Source organism: Plecotus auritus, assembly GCF_963455305.1.
Source record: "Plecotus auritus genome assembly, chromosome: 1".
NCBI classification, from domain to species: domain Eukaryota; kingdom Metazoa; phylum Chordata; class Mammalia; order Chiroptera; family Vespertilionidae; genus Plecotus; species Plecotus auritus.
Genome location: NC_137770.1, coordinates 141,265,748 through 141,287,297, shown reverse-complemented (window position 1 = coordinate 141,287,297; position 21,550 = coordinate 141,265,748). Strand labels below are relative to the sequence as shown.

General features: G+C 39.8%; 1 protein-coding gene across 12 annotated transcripts in view; it reads right to left on the bottom strand.

The window, feature by feature from the left end:
- The window catches only part of ARHGAP21 (Rho GTPase activating protein 21), a 141,169-nt gene extending 120,096 nt beyond the window's left edge, over positions 1-21,073 (bottom strand). For 4 of the 12 annotated variants that reach the window (XM_080684786.1, XM_080684788.1, XM_080684791.1 and 1 more), the window contains exons 1-2: positions 20,900-21,073; positions 19,224-19,662 (exon numbers count right to left, since the gene is read on the bottom strand). In XM_080684786.1, coding sequence (XP_080540912.1) covers positions 19,224-19,301 — 78 coding nt within the window. In that variant the 5' untranslated portion in view covers positions 19,302-19,662; positions 20,900-21,073. Of the gene's footprint in view, positions 1-3,305; positions 3,443-19,223; positions 19,663-20,422; positions 20,666-20,899 lie in introns of those variants that run through there. The other 8 variants (XM_080684781.1, XM_080684789.1, XM_080684790.1 and 5 more) reach the window with 5 other exon arrangements.
- Positions 21,074-21,550: the final 477 nt, after the last annotated feature.

Sequence of the window (21,550 nt, the reverse complement as noted above, 5' to 3'; positions counted from 1 at the left end):
GTCTATTTTAATTTATATTGTCCAATTTTTACAAATGACCATGCATTTTATTTACAATTTTCAAAGTTAAAGGAACGTCTTTACTCCCACTTTTTATTTCCAATGTAAATCTCATTTAATATAGTCAATCCCTGGCTGGTGTGACTCAGTTAGTTGGTTGGAACATCATCCTGTGCACTGAAGGGTCATGAATTCGATTACTGGTCAGGGCACATACCCAGGTTGTGGGTTCGATCCCAGATTGGGGCATGTACAGGAGGCAACCAATCTATGTGTCCCTCTCACATCAATGTTTCTCCTCTTTCTCTCTCTAGAATCAATGAGAAACATATCCTCGGGTGAGAATTTTTTTTTTTAAGTCAACAATATTGTCAATAATATTATAATAACGATGCTTGGTGACAGGTAGGTACTGGAAATATTGGGGAGAACACTTTTTAAAGTACATGATTCTCTAACCACTATGTTGTACACCTAAAACTAATACAAATAATATTAAATGTAAACTGCAATTGAAAAAAACTTAATTTGTTAATTTTTATTTGATTTTTCCTTTTCTTCTTGTTTAATTAAAAAAAAAAAACAGGTTTGGCTTGGGAAAAAAAAGTCTAAATTATTACAAAAAGTGATCATGGGGGGGGTGTCTCATATAACATATATGCATACCAAATCAACCTAGACCAGTGGTCGGCAAACTGCGGCTCGTGAGCCGCGGTTTGCCGCTCTGTTGACTAATGAGTTTGCCGACCACTGACCTAGACTATAGTAATAATTATAATCATAGTAAGCATGCCAAGCACTATGTTAAGTGCTGTGTCCAGGTTATCTCGTTTAATATTCACAAAAATCCATGATGTAGGTGCTACTGGAGACAGAGAAGCAGAGGTGAGTGAGCAATGCCAGATTCACCACAAAGCCAGGGACAGCATGGGCTTGATGCCAGTTCTTAGGCACCAAAATCTCCACTCATAACTACAGCGTACAACAGCGTAGAGCTATTTACTAAACAAAACCTTGACAGAATTCCCCAGCAGTATACCAAAGAGTGCCTACTGAGATCTTTGCCAAATTGTGGCACTCTCCTATTTCCCATCATATCATTACTTTTGTCTCTTTCTTCAGTCTGCTTCCCTTGCTCCTCATCCTGCTTTGTCATTTACTCCTCTTATTTCTCTCTCACACTTCTTCCCTACCTATATATACCATAAACTTTCCAAAGATATCTAGCAGCATCTTTAGGTACCACTTAGCTTCAATAGTAAAACTCAACTAAAACCAAATGCTACCCTAAGTCTTTCTACAAATCAGAAGTTATACACTGGAAGCCTAGACCCACATCTGGCCACAGTATTTTTAAAAACTTGAATTAGTCATCAACATTTAAACATTAGGATGAATTTATATAAAAAAAATGCAAAAGTTTAGTTTCTCCAGGAAACGAAATGATATGACAAGAGTAGGTTCAACATAGCCTAATCTCCTGAAGCTGAATCTCCAGTAAGCCACAGTATCCATCAGCCCTGCCGTGTTATAATGACTCCTTGCCTCTCTTCATTCTTGTATGGAACCTGTCTAGCCCCAAAAGCAGAGTAAGTGACCTCTGCCAAATACTTTAAGTGGAGGCATAAAATACACAGGCCATTTTTACTTAATGCTGAGTTCTGCACACTCTTCTTCTGAGAGATGTTAGCAAACAAATGACCTATTGTTGGATCTAAACCACAAGGAAAGTAGTAACATCAATCCTCAAAACCCCAAGCCAAGGCATGTCCAGAAGGACTTTTTATTGCTGGCCGCCTGGATCAACTCATCACTAGATTCTGTTGCAACCCAAAAATTCCTTTGGAATTAGCCAGAATGAAGTCTTCACAAGGCCTAGGACCTCAAACTAGAAAGCTTTCTGATGATGAGGCTAACTAATGAATTTAGTATTAGCTGCAAACTAGTTATTAAACACTAATATTTTTTGTTTCAGCTTTAGTAGGCTCTGAATGTTATGAATTTTACATGCTAAGGTAAGTGTAGTATCTCTCTTCTTTTATTCTCTAAGTAGCCATTTGAAATCCATATTTTTATGGTAATGTAAATCCATTAGGGAGAGAACTAGAAAGTGCATTGAGGGATCAATCTTACACTTGGAGATATATAGACTAAACGACCTCCATCTCTAATTTCTCTGATACATTAGTCTACTGTGCCCAACCTAAATTATGAAAATATATTTTCACCATTCCAGGATAGAAAGAATAGGACATAAAGGAAAGTACTGGAGACCCAAAGTCCCATTTGGAACTAAGCTTATGTTTCATAAATGTCTGTTCATTCATTGGCTATAGGAGAACTGAGAAATAAATGGCAGTATGTGTGTGTATGGGACAGGAGAAGTACATTTCATTTGTACTTCTTTCAATATTTTAAATTTGTTTTTAAATATTTTAAATTTGTTTTTCTTCTAAATTTCAAACAATACTAAAGAACTTTTTAAAATAAGGACGATGAATACCCACAAAGTGATAAATAAACCTGCAAGGTAAATAATTCATCATTTTTAAAGATTCACTGATAGCTGAAACAAAAAAGCTATCATGCAGGTTTCTTTCCATTCTAAAGAGAAGCCATTATGTTGAATATGTACAATATTATTTAAGACTTATAAAAGCAGTCTACACCTGAGAATAACCATATTGATTGATTGAAGGTTGAAGGAAAAAAATAAGAGTTTTTGCTTCTTAGGGAAGAAAATGCAAAAACTAACTTTCATGAAAAATATATCCAGCAAATTTTCTCTATTGCAAAATAACTACTTTCTCAAAAGACTGTCTAGTAACAGAAGATGTTTTAAAAAGAACTTCCATTTAATCCTATAATGAAAGAAATCAAAAACCAAATTTCACTAAAAATAAAAACTAGCTAAAAAGAAACTCATCCCAAAATCTTGCCTACCTTAATAACACAGCAAATGTCTCATGAAATACATAACATTTACTTTATCTTACAAATTTATTGCTTTAATTTTTGCCAGTTTTATTTTCCCCTCCCCCACCATATAAAGCTTTACAAATAAAGTCTCGTCCATACAGCTTAAGAGTTTATTCTTTTAGAGAAATTCAGATCATCAGAATTGAGGTATGCCATGGTACACAAGTATTTCAATAAAAAGTAACAGTCTAAAAGATTACTTTTTTACTCTTACAGGAAAACAGTGATTTCATATCCAGTATTTTCACTGATTTTTTTTTTTTTTTTGCTTTATCATTATAGCAGTTTTGGATTAAAAAGCAAAAATATATATTTATCAAACAAACCTGATCACTCCACGTACAATACAGATGGCACAATAAACTCCAGTTGTGGTTGCTCATGCAGTTTAAAATCCTGAACTGGGCCATGACTGCCTGGAGCAGGTCTCCGAGGTTCTGTGACTCAGCTTTTGTCAGCACCCGGCCCTGTGAGGGAGCTCCGCAGTGATGCCATCCACAAATAGGATCTTTCCCTCCCTTCCTGCCGGCAGCAGAGCTAACTGGCAGGACTACATCATCTTCCCAAGCACCGTACATTCAAATGACTACATTACAGAGTAAACATTTTTCATAGAAATCTTATTCTATATTTATTATTATTTAATTTTTTAAAAGATGATTGCTTTTGCCCTCTTTCTGGGTTTATTCTTCAATGAAAACACAACTTGGAAAAGGGGTATAATAAATCAACCTTGCAGACTGTTCCCACAACAAACCAGCTCTGAACACAAAGCCATGGCAGTGTCCCTGACCCATACACTGAACTCAGTCCAAAGGGTACCTCCTTTTTCTGTCTTTCAGTACATCTCACACTGCCAACAACGCCTTAAATGTCTCTCGCCGTGGGTACCATATTACCACTCTCCTGCTTTTCTTCCTACTTCTCAAACCATCCCTTTTTTGCAAGAGGCAGTGTAGCAAAGTGAGAAAGCACTGACCTTAGTAAGACAGATGTCTCTTCCTCACCTGCTGCCTTCCAGAGGTCTGACTGGAAGATAAGGGCTTAATCTTTAAGCTGCAGCTCATTCCTTTGTAAAAATAACACCTGCCCTCATGGGATATTTTAGTACAAAATAACATGCTTAAAGCAGAGTCTAACATACACCTAATCATGAAGGCTATTTATATTCTTTAGATGAGCCTTCCTTCCTATCTAAATTATAATTCTACCTCTTATTTTAATGATTTTTTTAGTAATTACTTCCAAAGCTCTCTTCAGCCCCACCCTTTCTCCCAAGCTCCAAATTTGCATGTCTAGACTCTTGCTAAGCACATACTAGTACACCTAGATACCTTATACATATTACATGTCCAAACTGAACTCATTATCTTCTCTCAGAACTGCAGCAGCTCTGCAAGCCCTCATCTGTGTAAGGGCAACAAAATTCATCCCACTGGTCACTCAAACAGAAGAATCCAGAGATCCTAGACTTTCTCTTCCTTACCTCTCACATGTAGTTACCAAGTCCTGTCACTTCAACTAAAGTGTATATTTAACCTGTCTCTTTTCTATCCCCACTGTCACTGCCTAAATTGATGGGGGTCTCCCAATCAACCTTCTCCTGACCACCACAAGGGCCTCAAGTTGGTCTCCCAAACAACTATCTGAAACCTTGCCTCCACAGGACTATCAAAACAATCTTTGAAGCCACAGCTAATTATGATTAGCCTGCCTACATCCCTTCCCTGCTCCTTTCTGCCTCCAGCAGCGTTTCCCAAAGTATGTTCCTACTTGTTCTATAGAATAAAGAATATGAATTAGTTAATGAGAAAAGTCTCCAATGGCAAATTAAGTTTTTTAAAAAGCCAGGTTAAACAAACAAACAACAAAAAAGTAAAGTTGCAAGGTCAGATTCAAAGCCCTCAAAATCTGAAAACTGAAGTTCCTATTCTCACCCATATCACCTTTGCAAAGACAAAATTTTACATGGAAACTGATTTGTAGATTAACAAGAAATGACTTTTCTCCCTCAATTTGGCGGTTTTCCTTCTGAATCATTCTCACTCTTTGCCTTGGCCATACTGTTCAGCCCGAAACTCCATAAGAGGCTTCCAAACATACTTAAGACCCCCCCGCCTGGGGATTGTCTCTTACTACTGAGTTGTAAGGGTTTTTTATATATTCTGGAAGCAAGTTCTTGATCAGATATATGTTTTGCAACTATTTTCTCCCCACCTATGGCTTGATTTTTTACTTTCTTAATGGTGTTTTACAAAGAGCAGAAGTTTTAACTTTGATAAGTCCAATTTATCGTGGGTTGTTTGCCATCCTCTCTCCCCCAGTGCTTTTTGAGTCCTATCTCAGACATCTTACTCTGCCCCAGAGCCATGCATATTTTGTTCTTGACTAGAAGTTTTATTGTCTTAGGCTTTACAGTTACTTCCGTGTTCTACCTGGGGCTAACTTTTCGGTGTGATGTGAGATAACGATAGAGGTTCCTTTTTGTCCATAAGATATTTACTTCTCCCAGCACCACTTGAATTCACCTCCACTGAATTCAGATGATCATACTCTCCATTCTCTTCCCTCGTTCTATATATCTATCATTATACCAATTCTATACTGTCTTGGTTTTGTGGCTTTTTGAATAACAATCATAAAATAGCAGAGTGAGAAAAAAAATAGCAGAGTGAAAATTACAAACTTTTTTTCCAAAATGGTTTTGACTACTCTATGTCCTTTGCCTTTCCATATAAATTTTAACAGTCAGCTTGTCTATTTCTAACAAAATAAATTTTAAACTGTGATGAATTTTAAATTGGGATTGAATTTACATAGCAAATATATGGCTAAGTCATATCTTAATAAGTTGAGTTTTCCAATCCATAAACACAGTATATCTTTCTATTCAGGTAGTCTTTAAAATAATGCTATTATTTTTATTCCACTTTCTAATTGTTCACTGATAACATATAGAAAATACTAATTTTTGTGTGGTGACTTTGTATATTTGTATCCTTGCATCCTGCAACCTTGCAAAATTTGCTAGTTCTAGTAAGTTTTGTTGATATTCCTTACAACTTCCTATGTGCACAATCATGTTGTAGCTAAGAAAAAGAGTTTTTCTTCCCTTTTTCCTTCCTTTTATTTCTTTTTCTTTACTTACTGCACTAAGGAGGGCCTCCAGTTTGATGTTCGATAGACATGTGGACAGCAGACATCCTTGCCCTGTTCCCGTTCTCAGCAGTAATAAAGTATTCCATATTTCACCAAGTACAATAGCGGTAAGGAACCCCTTTACCAAACTGAGTAAGTTTCCTTATATTCCCAGTTTTCTAAGAGTTTTTATGATGAATGAGTGTTAAATTTTGTCAAATGCTTTTTCTGCACCTAATGAGATGGTCATATGAATTTCCTCCTTTATTCTGTTAATATGTTAAACTCTTAATATGTAAAAATGATAAAGTAACCTCTCATTCCTGGGATAACTTCAACTTAATCATGATATATTATCTTTTGTGTATATATTGCTAGATTTGATTTGCTAACATATTGTTAAGGATTTTTAGATCTACAACCATGAGGGTTACTGGTCTGAATTCCTTTTCTTATAATGTTCTCATCTGGCTGTTGCCAGGCTTAAGCCGCCTCATAAAAAGAAGGGAAGTGTTTCCAACACCTCTTTTTTCTGAGTTTGTATAGAGTTGGTATGATTTCTTCCTTAAATGTGTGAAAGAATATATCAATGCTGCCATCTGCATCTAGTTTTCTTTGTCAGGAGGTTTTTAATTCCAAACTCCATTTCTTTAACCCATATGGGCACTAGTCAGAATTTTTATTTTTTCTTCTTGTGGCAGTTTTTGTAATTTGTATCTTTTACGGTGTGATACTATGATTTATAATAAATACACAATTGGTCTCTATTCCCATTTCTGGCACAGAGCTCCTAAAACCCTTGGAATTTCCTAAGTGCTGAGAGCATCAAAGGTGTCTTTTGCTATGTTAATGAGGTGACTTTTGGATGACACCAAAGGAGAACAACATTTCCAGTGTCCACAAACCAACAGGTTCAGCTAGGGGTTCTCCAAGGCTCATACCACCCCAAGGAAGACTCCAGTGGTACCTAGTCTCTCCCACTGAGTCCAAAATGTAATTGTAACTGTTTCTACTAATATGATTTTTTATAAAATATAAGGCATCTAAAAAAAACTCCACCCAAATAATCCAATGTAAAATGGGCAAAGGACCTGAACAGACATTTCTACAAAGAGGACATACAGATGGCTGGTAGGTATAGGAAAAAGTGTCCAACCTCACCAATCATCAGGGAACCACAATGAGCTTTCAGCTCACCCTCTTGCAAAGGCTATTGTTAAAAACCAAAAGATAGCAAGTGTTAGTGAAGATGTGGAGAAAAGGGAACCTTGGGGATACTGTTGGTGGGAATGCAAATTGGTACAGCCAGAATACAGAGGTTCCTCCAAAATTAAAAATAGTACTATCATATGACCCAACAATCCCACTTCTGGGTCCTTTTACAAAGAACTGAAATCAGGACCTTGAAGATAATATAATTCAGCCTTAAGAAGGAGAAAAATCCTGTCATTTGCATCAACATGGATGGACCTGGAGGACATATGCTAAGTGACATAAGCCAGACACAGAAAGACAAAATACTGTATGATCTCACTTATACGTGTAATCTAAAATAGTCAAACAGGTGGGATGCAACCAATCAATGCGTCTCTCTCACATCTATGTTTCTCTTTCTCTCCCCTCCACTCGCTCTAAAAATCAATGAAAAAGATATCCTCAGGTGAGGGCTAACCACACACACACACACACACACACACCAAATACCATTTAAAAATAATAAATTAATTAAAAAATAATAATAAAATAACCCTGACCGGTTTGGCTCAGTGGATAGAACATCGGCCTGCACACTGAAGGGTCCCAGGTTCGATTCCAGTCAGGGGCATGTACCTTGGTTGCGGGCACATCCCCAGTGGGGGGTATGCAGGAGGCAGCTGATTGATGTTTCTAACTCTCTATCTCCCTTCCTCTCTGTAAAAAATCAATAAAATATTTTTAAAAATAATAATAATAATAAAATAGTCAAACTCATAGAAGCAGAGTAATTGCAAAATTTGGAGAAGCGATGGTCAAAGGGTACAAAGTTTTAGTTATTCAAGATAAATAAGTTCCAGAGATCTATGATACAGCATAGTGCCTAACAATACTGTATTGTATACTTAAAATTTGCTAAGGCGGTAGATCCTATGCTAAGTGTTCTTACCACAAAATCATAATAATAACAACAATAATAATCAAGGAGGTAGAAGGAAACACTGGGTGGTGATGGATATGTTTATGGCCCTGATGGTGGGGATGGTTTCATGTGTGTATACTTACCTGCACACTCACAGAGTTGTATACATTACATATGTACAGTTCTTCATATACCCCAATAAAGGGATTTTACAAAGAAATGAAGTCATCTAAAACATTCAGAACTCTGAAATATTTGGGCATCTAAGAACTATTATAAAAGTGGGACCTTTCAAGAAGCTACGCCTGGACCTCTGTTTAAACAGCTTTATTTCAAAGTCAACTAGAGAAGTTAGGATTTTCGATTAACTCTCAGTAGCATTAGCACTGGGGTCCAAACTAAACATCACTTCCTAAAAGAAAAGAAATACATCCCCTTATAAGCAATCACATTCAAGGACATCAGTTTTCTAAAACGCTTTCCTTAATCCTTCAAATTCAAATCATTCTCTTTCGAGATGCCTATCAACCTTGATTGTGCTTTCTTCATTGGTTCACTGGTGTGGCTCTGCCAGATCCTCTTTGTTAGTGGCTTTGCTCCTTCTCCAACATCACTCTCACTGACGTCAAGAGATCCTGCTTCTATTGCAGAATTGGCAGCTGGACTCTGTAATTAGTTTACATTGTATTTGCATTGTATTAGCCAATGTATCTCCCAATCAGTGAGACTGATTCAGTGAATAGACAGAATAACTGCTGGTGTTAAAGGAGAAAGGGTGTGTAAATGTTAATGATTTGTTTATTATTATTTATGTTTGAATGATTTCAGAAACCCTTCAAAATATATACTTAGGTAAAGAACAATATATATTTTTTCTTCCACTGTAAGTTTTCCTATTCTTGATAGTTAATCTAAACAAATAATTACAAAATGCACCAAAGAAATTATTCTAAGTTATTTGCATAAAGAAAATGGCATGAAACAAATTACTTTTATAATACAGCTAAAAAGTAGCAGCTTCAAAGTAACCAAAGTCAGAGTTCGATCACCTTAAAAATGTTAACTTTTGATTAAAGTATTACATACAAAAAACAAACAAAAAAACACATATTCCTTGAATTTTAAAGTGCTATTTTGACACAAAATTTATTTTACTTGAAAAGAATATTATTTTGGAAAACTAATGACATAGAAATATGTTTGATTACAAATAGAAAAAATAATTTTAATCTTGAAATTTTCACTGGTTCATACTCACTTAAATTTTCTCTCCATATTTTGCCTCTTTTCTTCATACTGATTTCAAAGTGGTCAGAAAAATTCCCAAGTCAGAGTACTATAAGAATTTAGACTTTGAAAGTAGCTGTGAATGTCACACTTTCTTCTGTTCTCACATTGAAAGATCACCAGGGGGCCTTTTTTTTAAAAAAAAAAATTAAGGTTTTGGGGTCTCATTTGGGGTCCCAGGGATTCTGTTCTGATTCATTCATTAGCTGAAGTGTGGGGCTAAGAATCTGTAGTTTTAAAAGTTGTCCAAGTGATTCTAATAATCATTCAGAATTACCTGACTAAATTCCTACCCAAGCAGGAATCCCCTCTATCATCTCTTAGCTGAAGGTCATCCTATCTCTGAAAAGAACACATTGGCCCATTTATCTAACGATCCACTAATCCTAGTTGTGCCCTTCAGAGCCATACAAAATTAATCTCTTTTCCATATTATTATCCTTGAAAATACCTTTTTTTAAAAATATTTTTATTGACTTCAGAGAGGAGGGAGAGACAAAAACATCATTGATAAGAGAAAATCATTGATCAGTTGCCTCCTGCACATCCCCTACTGGGGATGGAGCCCACAACTTGGCATGGCAACCTGGCATGTGCCTTGACTGGGAATCGAACTGTTATCTCCTGGTTCAAAGGTCCACGCTCAACCACTGAGCCAGGCAGGATGGATAATGAAATTGTGCAGTGCTTTTTAAAAAATTTATCTTTATTGCTGCAAGTATTACAGATGTCCTCTTTTTCCCCCATTGACCCCTTCTAGCCTGCACCCCCGCCCCAGGCCTTCACCACACTACTGTCTGTGTCCAGGGTTCACACATATATGCATATAAATTCTTTGATTAATCTCTTCTCACCCATCCACCCCCCACCTTCCTTCTGAGATTTGACAATCTGTACAGTGCTTTTTTAGAGTTTCTTCTTCCCCACATTTACAAAACTGATTGACATATATATCAATTTTGTAACTGGAGATAGATAGATGATAGGTGAATAGATAGATAGATACATAGATAGATAGATAGATAGATAGATAGATAGATAGATAGATACTATTGATCCCCATCCCCCTCCTGATGGGCAGAGAAGGGTATCTAAAATATATTATTAAATGGAAAAAAAAAAGAGTAAATTGAAAACAGTTTCCTAAAAGCATTATAATAAAGATCTGATTTTTATTTTATTTTATTTTGTTTTGTTAATCCTTACCTGAGGATATTTTTCCCATTGATTTTTAGATAGAGTGGAAGGGAGGAAAGACAGAGAGAGAAACATCAATATGAGAGAGACACATCGACTGATTGCCTCCTGCGCACGCCCCAACTGGGCTGGGGATTGAGCCTGCAAACCAGGTATGTGCCCTTGACTGGAATGGAACCTGGAACTCTTCAGTCCGCAGGCTGACGCTACAACCACTGAGCCAAACTGGCTAGGGCATAAAGATCTGATTTAAACTGGGTGCCCATATCAATTTCCTCCCCTCACAGTCACTCGATATGAAATATGTTTCCAGGAGCCAACATGCAGAACCCAGAGAAGAGTAGGTCTCATCAATCATAATAATGCAAGTTCTTTTAAATGTATACATATTTTTATTGATTTCAGAGAGGAAGGGAGAGATAGAGATAGAAACATCAATGAGAGAGGATCATTGATCGGCTGCCTCCTGCATGCCCCCACACTGGGGATTGAGCCCACAACCCGGGCATGTGCCCTGACCAGGAATCAAACCATGACTTCCTGGTTCATAGGTCAACACTCAGCCACTGAGCCACACCAGCCGGGCATACAAGTCTTTTAAATATAGAATCTTTATTTATTAGGAAAATACTGGAATTCAGATATCTAGATATCTCAAGGTTAAAAAAAAAAATGCCTATTAATCCCCAAGATCATAGTAGATAAGATATATCCAGAAGAAATATAATCGTTATATCTACTGATATTTAAGGATATTCTCCACATTGTAAGGAGAAAATAAAAATATTCTTAGGAATATAAGTCCTGCCCTAGCCGGTTTGGCTCAATGGATAGAGCATTGGCCTGTGGACTGAAAAGTCCCAGGTTTGATTCCAGTCAAGGGTACATGCCCAGGTTGCAGGATCGATCCCCAGTAGGGGGAGTGCAGGGGGAAGCCAATCAATGATTCTCTCTCATCATTGATGTTTCATGTTTCAGTCTCTCTCTCTCCCTCTCCCTTCCTCTCTCTGAAATCATTAAAAATATATTTTAAAATATATATTTAAGTCCTGTCAAGATATATTAAAGATTAATGCACAGAACAAGAGAAATCAAGAAACTAGTGTGGGGTTATAAGCAACACTGCATATAATCTCATTCCTCATAACTATGCCAGAGATCTCTTCAGAACAGAGATAGACAACAAGGGGGAAAGGCAATAAGTAACCAATTCTGAATCAAAAACATGTCCAATATCAAACAGAAAACTCAACAGCAGCTGGTCTGACTACGGAAAAGTAAATAAACTCAACCGGACATTTTTTGATAATAGTTTGTTCTGGTCTGTCTAAAAACTTTCCCAGTAGATAAATCTTCAGAAATATCAAATTTGGATTTTAAATCTATTCTCTTATTCACAATCTACACAGTGGAATTTCTTGTATATTATTAGATAATTAGAAAAAAAGAGAACTTACAAAAAACATTTTTCATCACATTAAGTTTCTTCAACCTACAGTACAATATTTCCATTGTCTTTCAGATTATTTTAGAAGTACAAAAGGCCATCTTCCAGATTTCATTGCGAAAGAAACTATTTGCACAATACTCAGTGTTTTAAAGAATATGACAGTTTGCCCTGGCTGGTGTGGCTAAGTTGGTTAGAGTCAAGAGTTCAATTCCCGATTAGGGCACATAACCTGCTTTCGGGTTCGATCCTTGGTGGGGGTGCATAGAGAAGTCAACCAATTGAGGTTTCTCTCGCACATCAATGTTTCTCTCTCTTCCTCTCCTCCTTTCCTCTCTTTCCAGAATCAATGAAAATCATCTTCAGATAAGTATTTTAAGAAAAAATAAAAAGAATATGACAACATAAACTAAAAAAATAAAAATTGCTTCATTTTGGTGGAAGCAATCTAAATTTGAACTTTTGAGTGAAGTTGTCTTCCTACTTAAACTAACAGAATATATGGAAGGCGCATAATATCTTAACATATTTAATTCCTTATGGTCAATTAAAATTAGATAAATACTGGGACAATCATAAATCCAATAACCCTTCTTTTTACTAATCTAATCACAACAACCAGAAAGAAAAACGAGTGCCTACCATATGGTCTCTCTGTAACAGAAAATAGCTGCTTTCAATACCAGCATCTGGGCATCTTTATCAACATTAGCAGTGCCCATACTTACATCAGCACATCATTAAATATAATAAGATGACAGGTCCCTTCACAAAGAAAAGAACAAAAGAAACTGAATATCACTTCTGTACTAGATTATATTTGACCTGGTCATAACAAAGCAATGACAGATCAAAGATTATGTATCAAGAAACAACGACTTCATAACATGTTTAACTTGGAAGAAATGAATGCTAAGGAACACTGACAGTGTATGGAAAAATTTCCTTAGACTTGGGTCCTCATTATTTTGATGGCCCTTCTCTAGTGATAGGTCCCACTCTACACATTCAAATCCAGACTTCTGCTGAAATGCCACCTAATGATGCCTGCTGCTGGCACTGCTGCTATTCTTAATTCCAACAGGCTTCACCTTGAACCCTAACTTGCAGCATAAATCCCCTGACATGCAATGGTATTCTGACAGATTCAAGTGCCTGACCGAACACACATTCAAAATTAAATGATAGTGTTATATTATATTATACTACAACTAGTCCAGAATAAATCCTAGGCTTCCAATTAGGAAAACATAGGCTTTTAAAACAATGTTGAAATATTGTTTTTAGAAGTATGCATCTTTTTCTTAAAGTGTTTAAGCATATTTTAAGCAGTATAGGTTTTCTAGAAACCAGATTTTCACCAGACTGATAAAAAATTACCTATTTTTTAAAAATATGTAAACAATGTCTTTTATTGTAGTTTTGGAATTAAACAAAAAAGAGAAAATACAAAAATAACATAATCCCAAAATTCTCATCATTCAGAATTAACAACTGCCAACATTTTGTAATAGTCAACGTTGTGATCATTCTTGGCTCAGAATAAAATGTTTGATATTAAAAAGTAAAAAATATAATAAGGAGCTTTCCTATACTTGCTATTCATTCATTTTAAGAAAAAAAATATGTGCACACAGACATATTTTCTTTCTATATTTTCTCCACCAGTGTGATTCCACATTCATTAGTCTTTTAATTACTATGATCTCACCTCTCAGTACAAATTATTTCATACATTTGTACTACATACTGCCTTGGTTACTGTTACTTGGTTACCAGCTTCCCAAAGATAAGAAAGATGCAAAGAAAAAAGGCACCAAATGTTAACAGCAGTACTACTGAAATTACAGGTCTAAGGAAGAACATATACTGCATACTCTACATATTTTTGTATAATCTGAATTAAGTATTCACATATTATATACCTAGAAAGAAGCTCAATGACATTTTGGAGTGTTTCTTAATCCTCATTTTATTCATTCATTGGGAAAAAATCTGAGGTCCTAAAAGTGCTAAGTACTCTTCTAGGTACAAGAAATACAATGTGAACAAACTGCACTTAACACATTCTAGATACAGTATCCATCCAAATAAACATGCAATACTCAGATAAGCATGCCAGAGGGAGATTATGTGTCAGGGAGAAAAATAAAGCAAGGAAGGAGGGCAGGTCTTGCCATAGGAGCAGGGAAGAGGCGTTCAATAAGCAGAATGGCCAGTAAAGGCTTCACACAGTAGATGACCCCTAAGCAAAACTACAAGTAGACAAGGAAGCCAGCTGTGAGGATACCTTGGCAGGGGTGGGGGTGTCACAAGGAAAGGAGAGGGTACGGCAAGTGGGCAGGCTCTGGGGAATGGCATGTGTGGTGTGTGTGCACAAGAGCAAGAGTCCAGAACGCCCAGTTCAGAGTAAGGGGGGGTGAAAGTAACTGGAGGTGAGGAGGATAGACTGCACAGGGCTTTGTGGGGCAGTCAGAACTTTTTTTGGCTTTTATACTGGGGGAAATGAGAAGACATTAGAGGAATATGAGCAAAGCAGTGACATGACCTGTTTTTTAAAAGGTCCACTCTGATTACCATGGCTGAGAAACCAGTCAACCAGACTTGCATGCTATACCTGAGAAAAATGAGAGATCAAAAATCACTCCCAGATGCCTGGCCTGGAAGGGTGGGATTACTATTGCTCAAGATGAAAAAGACTGTAGAAGGAGCAAATTGGGAAGGTGAGCCGGGTTGGGGGAGGGGGAGCGGGATGGATGGAGAGAAGCAGGAATTTGGTTTTGGATATACCTACTTAATATCCAAGTGGAGTTTCTGTGTGGTCAGATCAGTTGGATATAGGAGTCTGAATTCAAGGGGTAAAGACACACACACGTGCATACATACATATATAAATTAGCAGTTTTATACTCAGAGATTGAGGAAGAGGAAACAATAAAGTAGGAGGGTAATCAAGGGAGTATAGTGTACCGAAATCTAAGTGAACATTTAATAAAAATTAAGATCTTTCCTGCTCATTCATTCATTCAACAAATATTTATTAAGCACCTACTATGTATCACACACTTAGAAACAAACATGGTCCCTATTCTTATGGGGCCTGCAATGGGGGGGGGGGGGGGGGCGGGGAAATACAGACAATAAACTTTTAAGTGCTATTCCTAATATGGTACAAGGTGTCTTGGGATACTGCACTAGGGGCAACTAATCCATTCTTGGAAGATCAGGGAAGGCTTTTCCTGGAGAAGTATAATGAAGAAAAGTACAGAATGATGAGTAAATCAGCTAGGGAGAGGTGAAGGCAGAGGAGGGGGACTGAAGGAAGGGTGAAGGAAAGCTGTACTTACAAGGGACCTGAAGTGAAGAGACACTGATGCCGGAACTGAAAGCAGCTCAGTGGAGGAACACAGAAAGAGGAAACAGATGGGCAAACCAGACTGTCATTGTCCTGTAAAACTTCTCAGGGTTTGAACTTTATTCCCAAGGCAATGGGGAACCAGAAAATTGTTTTACGCAGGGGAATGCAATGATCAGCTTTCCATTGCAGGAGGAGCAGCCTATGACAGGGACAGAACGATAGAAGGAGACAGCCTGGCCTGGGTTCACCATCGAGATGTAGCTGGCCTTAGCTCAGGTAGTGACAGTAGGATTTGGAATGTAGACTCAATAGGACTTCGGATAGAAGGAAAGAGGAGTAAGATGAGTCAGGGATGATAACCTAGTTTTTGACCTGGACAAATGAGATAGTGGTGCTACTCACTAAAAGAAGAAACACAGGTTGATGGGAGAGGAACAATTTGTTGAGTTTGAAATGCCTGTGGACTATCCAAAAAATTAAAAAAAAAAACACACACTGGTAAATAACAATTGGCTATACAGGTCTAGAGATAAAGCATAAAATCTGCAATAGAGTGCTAATTTGGAATCACTGACATACACTAAATTAAAGCCATGGGAGAGTGTAAAATAAAACCCAGGGAATGAGAAAAGAGAATAGAGGAATTGAGAGGGCCTGGGTCTGGTTAAAACCAACAGGAAGGGGGCTGAAGAGGAAGAATCCTAAAAACAGAAAGAAAGAGCAAGAGGGAGAGATATGGAGGGAGAGCTGGAGAAGGAACAAGGGAATCTGGGATAAAAGCAAAGTGTATAGAATGTATTCCAGAAAGAAGAGCAAAAATATAAATTTTTATATGAACCCACATACCAAAAAAAATGCCTTCTTTTATTATATACACTATTCCAAAATCAACCAACAAATATTTTTCATCAGCTATAATATATTATAGTCATAGGATAAACTTAGTCTAGGTGAAGAAGCAAAACATAAGTTAATTAGCATTAGTAAGTTTATTTTAATAATAGATGGTAAAATTGCTAAACACTTGGACAACACTATGAACTACGGATGAAAAGCAAAATAAATGTTGATATGGGGAAAATAATGTATCTAGAAAGCTGAAAGCCAAAGTTTTCATCTTTGGAAAAAAGAAAGAAGAAAAAGCAAGTTTAACCTCAAAGGATAAATACTATATGATATGAAAGGGGGAGAGAATATCAGAGGACTCAGAGAATCTAACAAAGTGATTTTGTGAGCAAAGTTACTCAAGGCTAGGTGTCAGAATACTTCCCAGGTCAAACAGTACACACACACACACACGCACACGCACACGCACACGCACACACCAAAAAACACTTATCTGGCTCAGAATAAGAGAAACCAATTTTGAAAAATACATCTTCGATGTGCAAAGTATATAATTTTGTGTGAACACAATGTGTTATCATCACTGTATAATGCCAATCTAGATATATTCTACTGGATTGTCACAATTATTTATTACATAGGATGATTGTTATTTGTTTTTTAGCCTTCCACTATATTCTTGAAGGTGTGCCTACATTTACTGGTATACTGACACAATAGATTCTAATTCTTAAGATGAATAAAAAATTTGATTATTTTTCAACAAAGCAATAGATCTTATTCATAGAAGGTGGAGTTAGCTAATTAGATAAGGCATGAAACAGCGAATCCTATTAACTCACTACATGGATTTCTTCCGTTCTACAAAGTTACACTTTTTAGCTTATTAAAAGCACTAACATTAAAACATATATGCTCATCTCTTGATTAGGTAAAAACACATACATTTATTATTACAACACACATTTACAACATAGCTATTGGTTTTAAAGTTTTTAAAGAATGACAATACTATTCTAGAATGTAATACTTCAGATAAAATTAAGCACCAAAATTAAGTGCATTTCAAAGACTTAAGTATCTATCACCCAAAGTTTATACTTACACTCAAGTATGTATATAATCTTTAAATGAGCAAAATACAGCACTTTCTTGGTTCCCAGATTAGAAATAATATGGCCATGCCAGCATTAAGGGCCAAGTGAAAACAAATTTCACAGCCCTTAAAAAAATACATAACTGTCAATGTTAATAAAAGCCAAGTTTGCAACTGGAAACACTGCCTTGTAAGCCAAGGACAAGATGTGTCTATTATAAATTCTTGATTTCAGGACATTCTTTAAATGCCCCCCTCCCCCAAATTCAAATAACATTAGTTCTTGCAAATTAATGCAAATGAATGCTAATTAAAGTATTCTCAAGACAATGACAAATAAGGATTTAGGACCATAGTACATATTATTATGTAACTCAATACACATTAAGCAATCACCAGTTGTAGGTAGACCTTCCAAAAGGAGTGATTATGGTTTACCATGATCAGAGGATTGTGGCATTATACTTAACCATGTTTTTTACCTGCAAGCTGGTGTTTACAGGTGTCAAAAAGTAAAACACTGATTCTAACTGTAAACCTATAGTTCTTATAAACTGTACTATACCTACCTCCCTATTTTCTAAGCACTTTTTAACTCAATATGAAGTAACTACATGATGCGATTTTCTTTGCATGCTTTACAAACTAAAATTTAACTTCGGATTCATTTTTATTAAAATGCCAAAACTCACACACTTGGAACTAGACCTTGTTTTGATGACCACAAAGTTAAAATTTAACACTTACTAAAGTACAAAATGAATGTGAGTGAAGGCCCATTTGGGAATGTTATTGCTATCTAAAGTAACCTTCAATCTTTCAATAAAAATATAGGCAGTTCAAAAGTAAAGTTTATAAGGATAACAGTACTCAGTACATTTAGCAAGCAAATTACAGAAACTATCAATAACAAACTAAACACAATATAGTCATTATAGCAGTAAACTCCAAATATAATGGGAAAAAAGATATGAGGCAACAGGACATATCAATGGATTTTCTATTATTTCTGTCCTGCCTGCTCAAAACATTTCAAGAAGCCTGGCATGAAATCTTCTGGGCCTTTCCCAAGATGCTGGTCTGAAGGCAATGCAAGCCACCCAACACCCCAGAGCAGCTCACAGGTCTTCTGGGAGCCTTAGTAAATATCAGTAAAGGCAGGCGATTTTTCAGGGAGGTGGAATTACAATTCTATAAAGTAGTTTTCCAGGGCTGTGCCTAAAATGCCCATTAGGAAAGAGGTGTTTTTCTACCCAAAACAGAGATGCGCATCAACAGCAGCCAGGACACCCACTGGTATCAGAGGGGAAGCTTCAGGTGCAACAAGCACAGCAACTGCCACCACCTCAGAGAACAAGCCTACATGTGCACACACCAAATTCACGGAGCCATCCCCTATCCAGCCCAACGCCACAACTATGGAGGATGGCGACTGAAGGGAAACAGTTTTGGTATTCCCAGACAACTGAAATGGGAGAATTCCCCGCTCAGCCTCAGCGGTGACTAAGATGGTGACATTTCAAAGTAAGGAAAACTTTCTTGCAAAGGAATCACTGGCAGTTCCTGGAAATAAAAATGGGTGAGGCTTCACCTTGCCAGTGGTCAGGCAGGGGTGCTCCCACCAAGCAGCTAAAATAAAAGCCCCCAAAAGCCTCTGCTTAGGCCCGGTGGCAAGCGACCCTCTCCCCCCCCCTACCGAGAGAGGGCACCCCCATAAACCCAGGACACAGTGGGCCGGGGACGCTGCCTCTGCACTTACCTCACAGGCGGGGGACCCATGGGCCTTCAGCGTGTCACCATCTCCCTCCGGCTGACCAGTCCGACGTGTGGCCATCATTTCATTTCAAATCACAAAGAAGGGGCCAATCCTTTGGAGTCCACATTGGGGGGAAATGCTACCACACAGCAAAAGGGGTAATAATTCCACACCAGGCTCCGAGGAGAGACAGGGCCAGTGAAACAAATAATGTGCCAGGGAGGCAATGTTTTTATGAAGCCCCCGCAGGATGCCCTGATGATTTCTTCGGGCTTCAACTGACTGCACCGTCTTCGTCCATTTCTCGAGACTTCAAAAACAAAGACCGGCTTCTTGGCAGCTAGTGAGGCCAACTGCAGAAAGCGGTCCCCTTCCTCCCGAGTCCGAGCGGAATCTGAGTGGGTCGCGAAGGCTCTAGCGTCAGCTCCCAACGAGATCGCTCCTGGAACAGGGAAGAGTTAAAGGGCGTGAACTTTCTCCAGACGCTGACCTTAGCCTTGTCCAGAAGTCTACCCCAAGTGCGCATTTCCAACACCTGGAAAGGTAATTCGATCCATGCTGATGAGCCACACAAATTAAAGTTGAAATAAGCCTCCCATGGCGGGGGGTTTGGGGGGGAGTATATAAATCAGGAGAAAGAAGAAACAACAGAATTGCACGGTGTTGCGACAAAGACGCCTAGCTGTTGTGCAGCCTTCAAGAAAAAACATTCCCTTTTCAAGTGCATGTAATTAAGGTGTTTTCTGTGCAGAAGAGAAGGCGTGCATATGTTCTTCCGCATCACCCAGATAGGTACACTTTCGGGAAGTTTTCTTTCCTCGAAACTAAAATGGGATAATACTTGACAAAAATCCGCCTGGCTCCCCTCCTACCCATCCCAAAATAACAAAAAGCCAACCTCGGACGCGGCCAGCCGGCTGGGTGGCTGGGGCGCCCGCAGCCAGCCCGCGCCCCGGCCAGTGTCCCCGAGGAGGCGGCTGTTTTCCTTGGCCCGCGGCGGGGCTGGGTGGGGACGGCGCGGGGCGGGCGGGACTCGGCGCAGCTCCCTCTCCCGGGCATGACTCCGGGGCCACCTCAACGAAGCAGCAACCCGAGCAACTTCTATTTAGTTGCTGCTCCCCAAACTACCACTCGACATTATCTTTTTCTTTCCCCGTGGCCACCTAGGGGGAAAAAATAGGAAAAAGAAAACCACCACCCACCTACCACGATTTCCTCCGCCCCTTCCAGAGGCGGGTCGGTGCGCTCGATCTCCGGGGAAGGGCGGCCCAAATATGTACTTTAGAAAAAGGTGTGGGGGACCCAGGAGGGGAAGACAAAAAGTGGGGGGCTCCCCCTTCCCGTCCGCTGGGCGCGGCGGCGAGCAGGAGCGCGGACGCGGGTCTGCGCGGGGCCCGGCCGGGACGCTAGGCCGCAGGCTCGGTTAATATTCATGAGCGGCGGGAGGCGCCCCTCCTCCCCGGCCCGGCCGGACCCCGGCCCCGCCGCCGCCTTTGTGCCCTTCCCTCCGCCCGCCGGCTTCCCTCGCTCCGCGGGTGCGGCCGCGGCCCCTCCGCCCCGCCGGGCGTCCGCCGTGGGCTCCGCAGGCTGGGCGGGGTGGTCCGAGGTGGCGGGAAGGAAAGGAGCCCCCGGGGAGCTGCGCCCGCGCGGTTAAGGCGGAAAATCAAACAGAAACGCACCGGAGGAAGCGGGCGAGTGGACGCGCACGGGGCTGCCCGACCCAGGACAGCGCACCCCACAGGCTCCGCGCGAGCTGGTCCGAGCCGGACGGCGATCCGGCGCCGCCGCCGCGCGCTCCGAGGCCGCCGCCCCCGGCCGGCCGCTCCCAGGCACCGCCGCGACCTGCCCCGGCCGGCCCCGGGCTCTCGGCCGCCGCGGGAGGGCGTGGGGCGGGGCGGCGGCGGCCGGACTCTCCCCTCGCCTCGCCGGGCCGGGCCGGGGCCGCGCGGAAGCGCCGGCGATCGACAAGTGACAGAAGTGCCTCGCTCCGCCGCCGAGCCGTGCTGCTTCCCGGGGGCGGATTTCTCGCTTCTTCCTCCCTGGATCCACCTCCTCCCACTCCACCTCCTTCCCCTCCCCTCCCCAGGGGAGGCTCTGGGGCTGAATATTTTATGTCTTGAATAATACGGCCCGGGGAACCGACGCTGGAGAAGAGGGATTAGCCTGGGGTTGGGGGTAGGGGGTGCTGGCCACCCCCTCCCAATGCGTCGCGAGACCTACGAGCCCTCACGCCCCCAGCCCCGTGCCTCCCCAAGTGCAGGCACACACAAAACCTTCCCCGCCTTCTCCGACCTCCCCCAAGCTGAGCAAGAGCTGCCCCAAACCGGGCT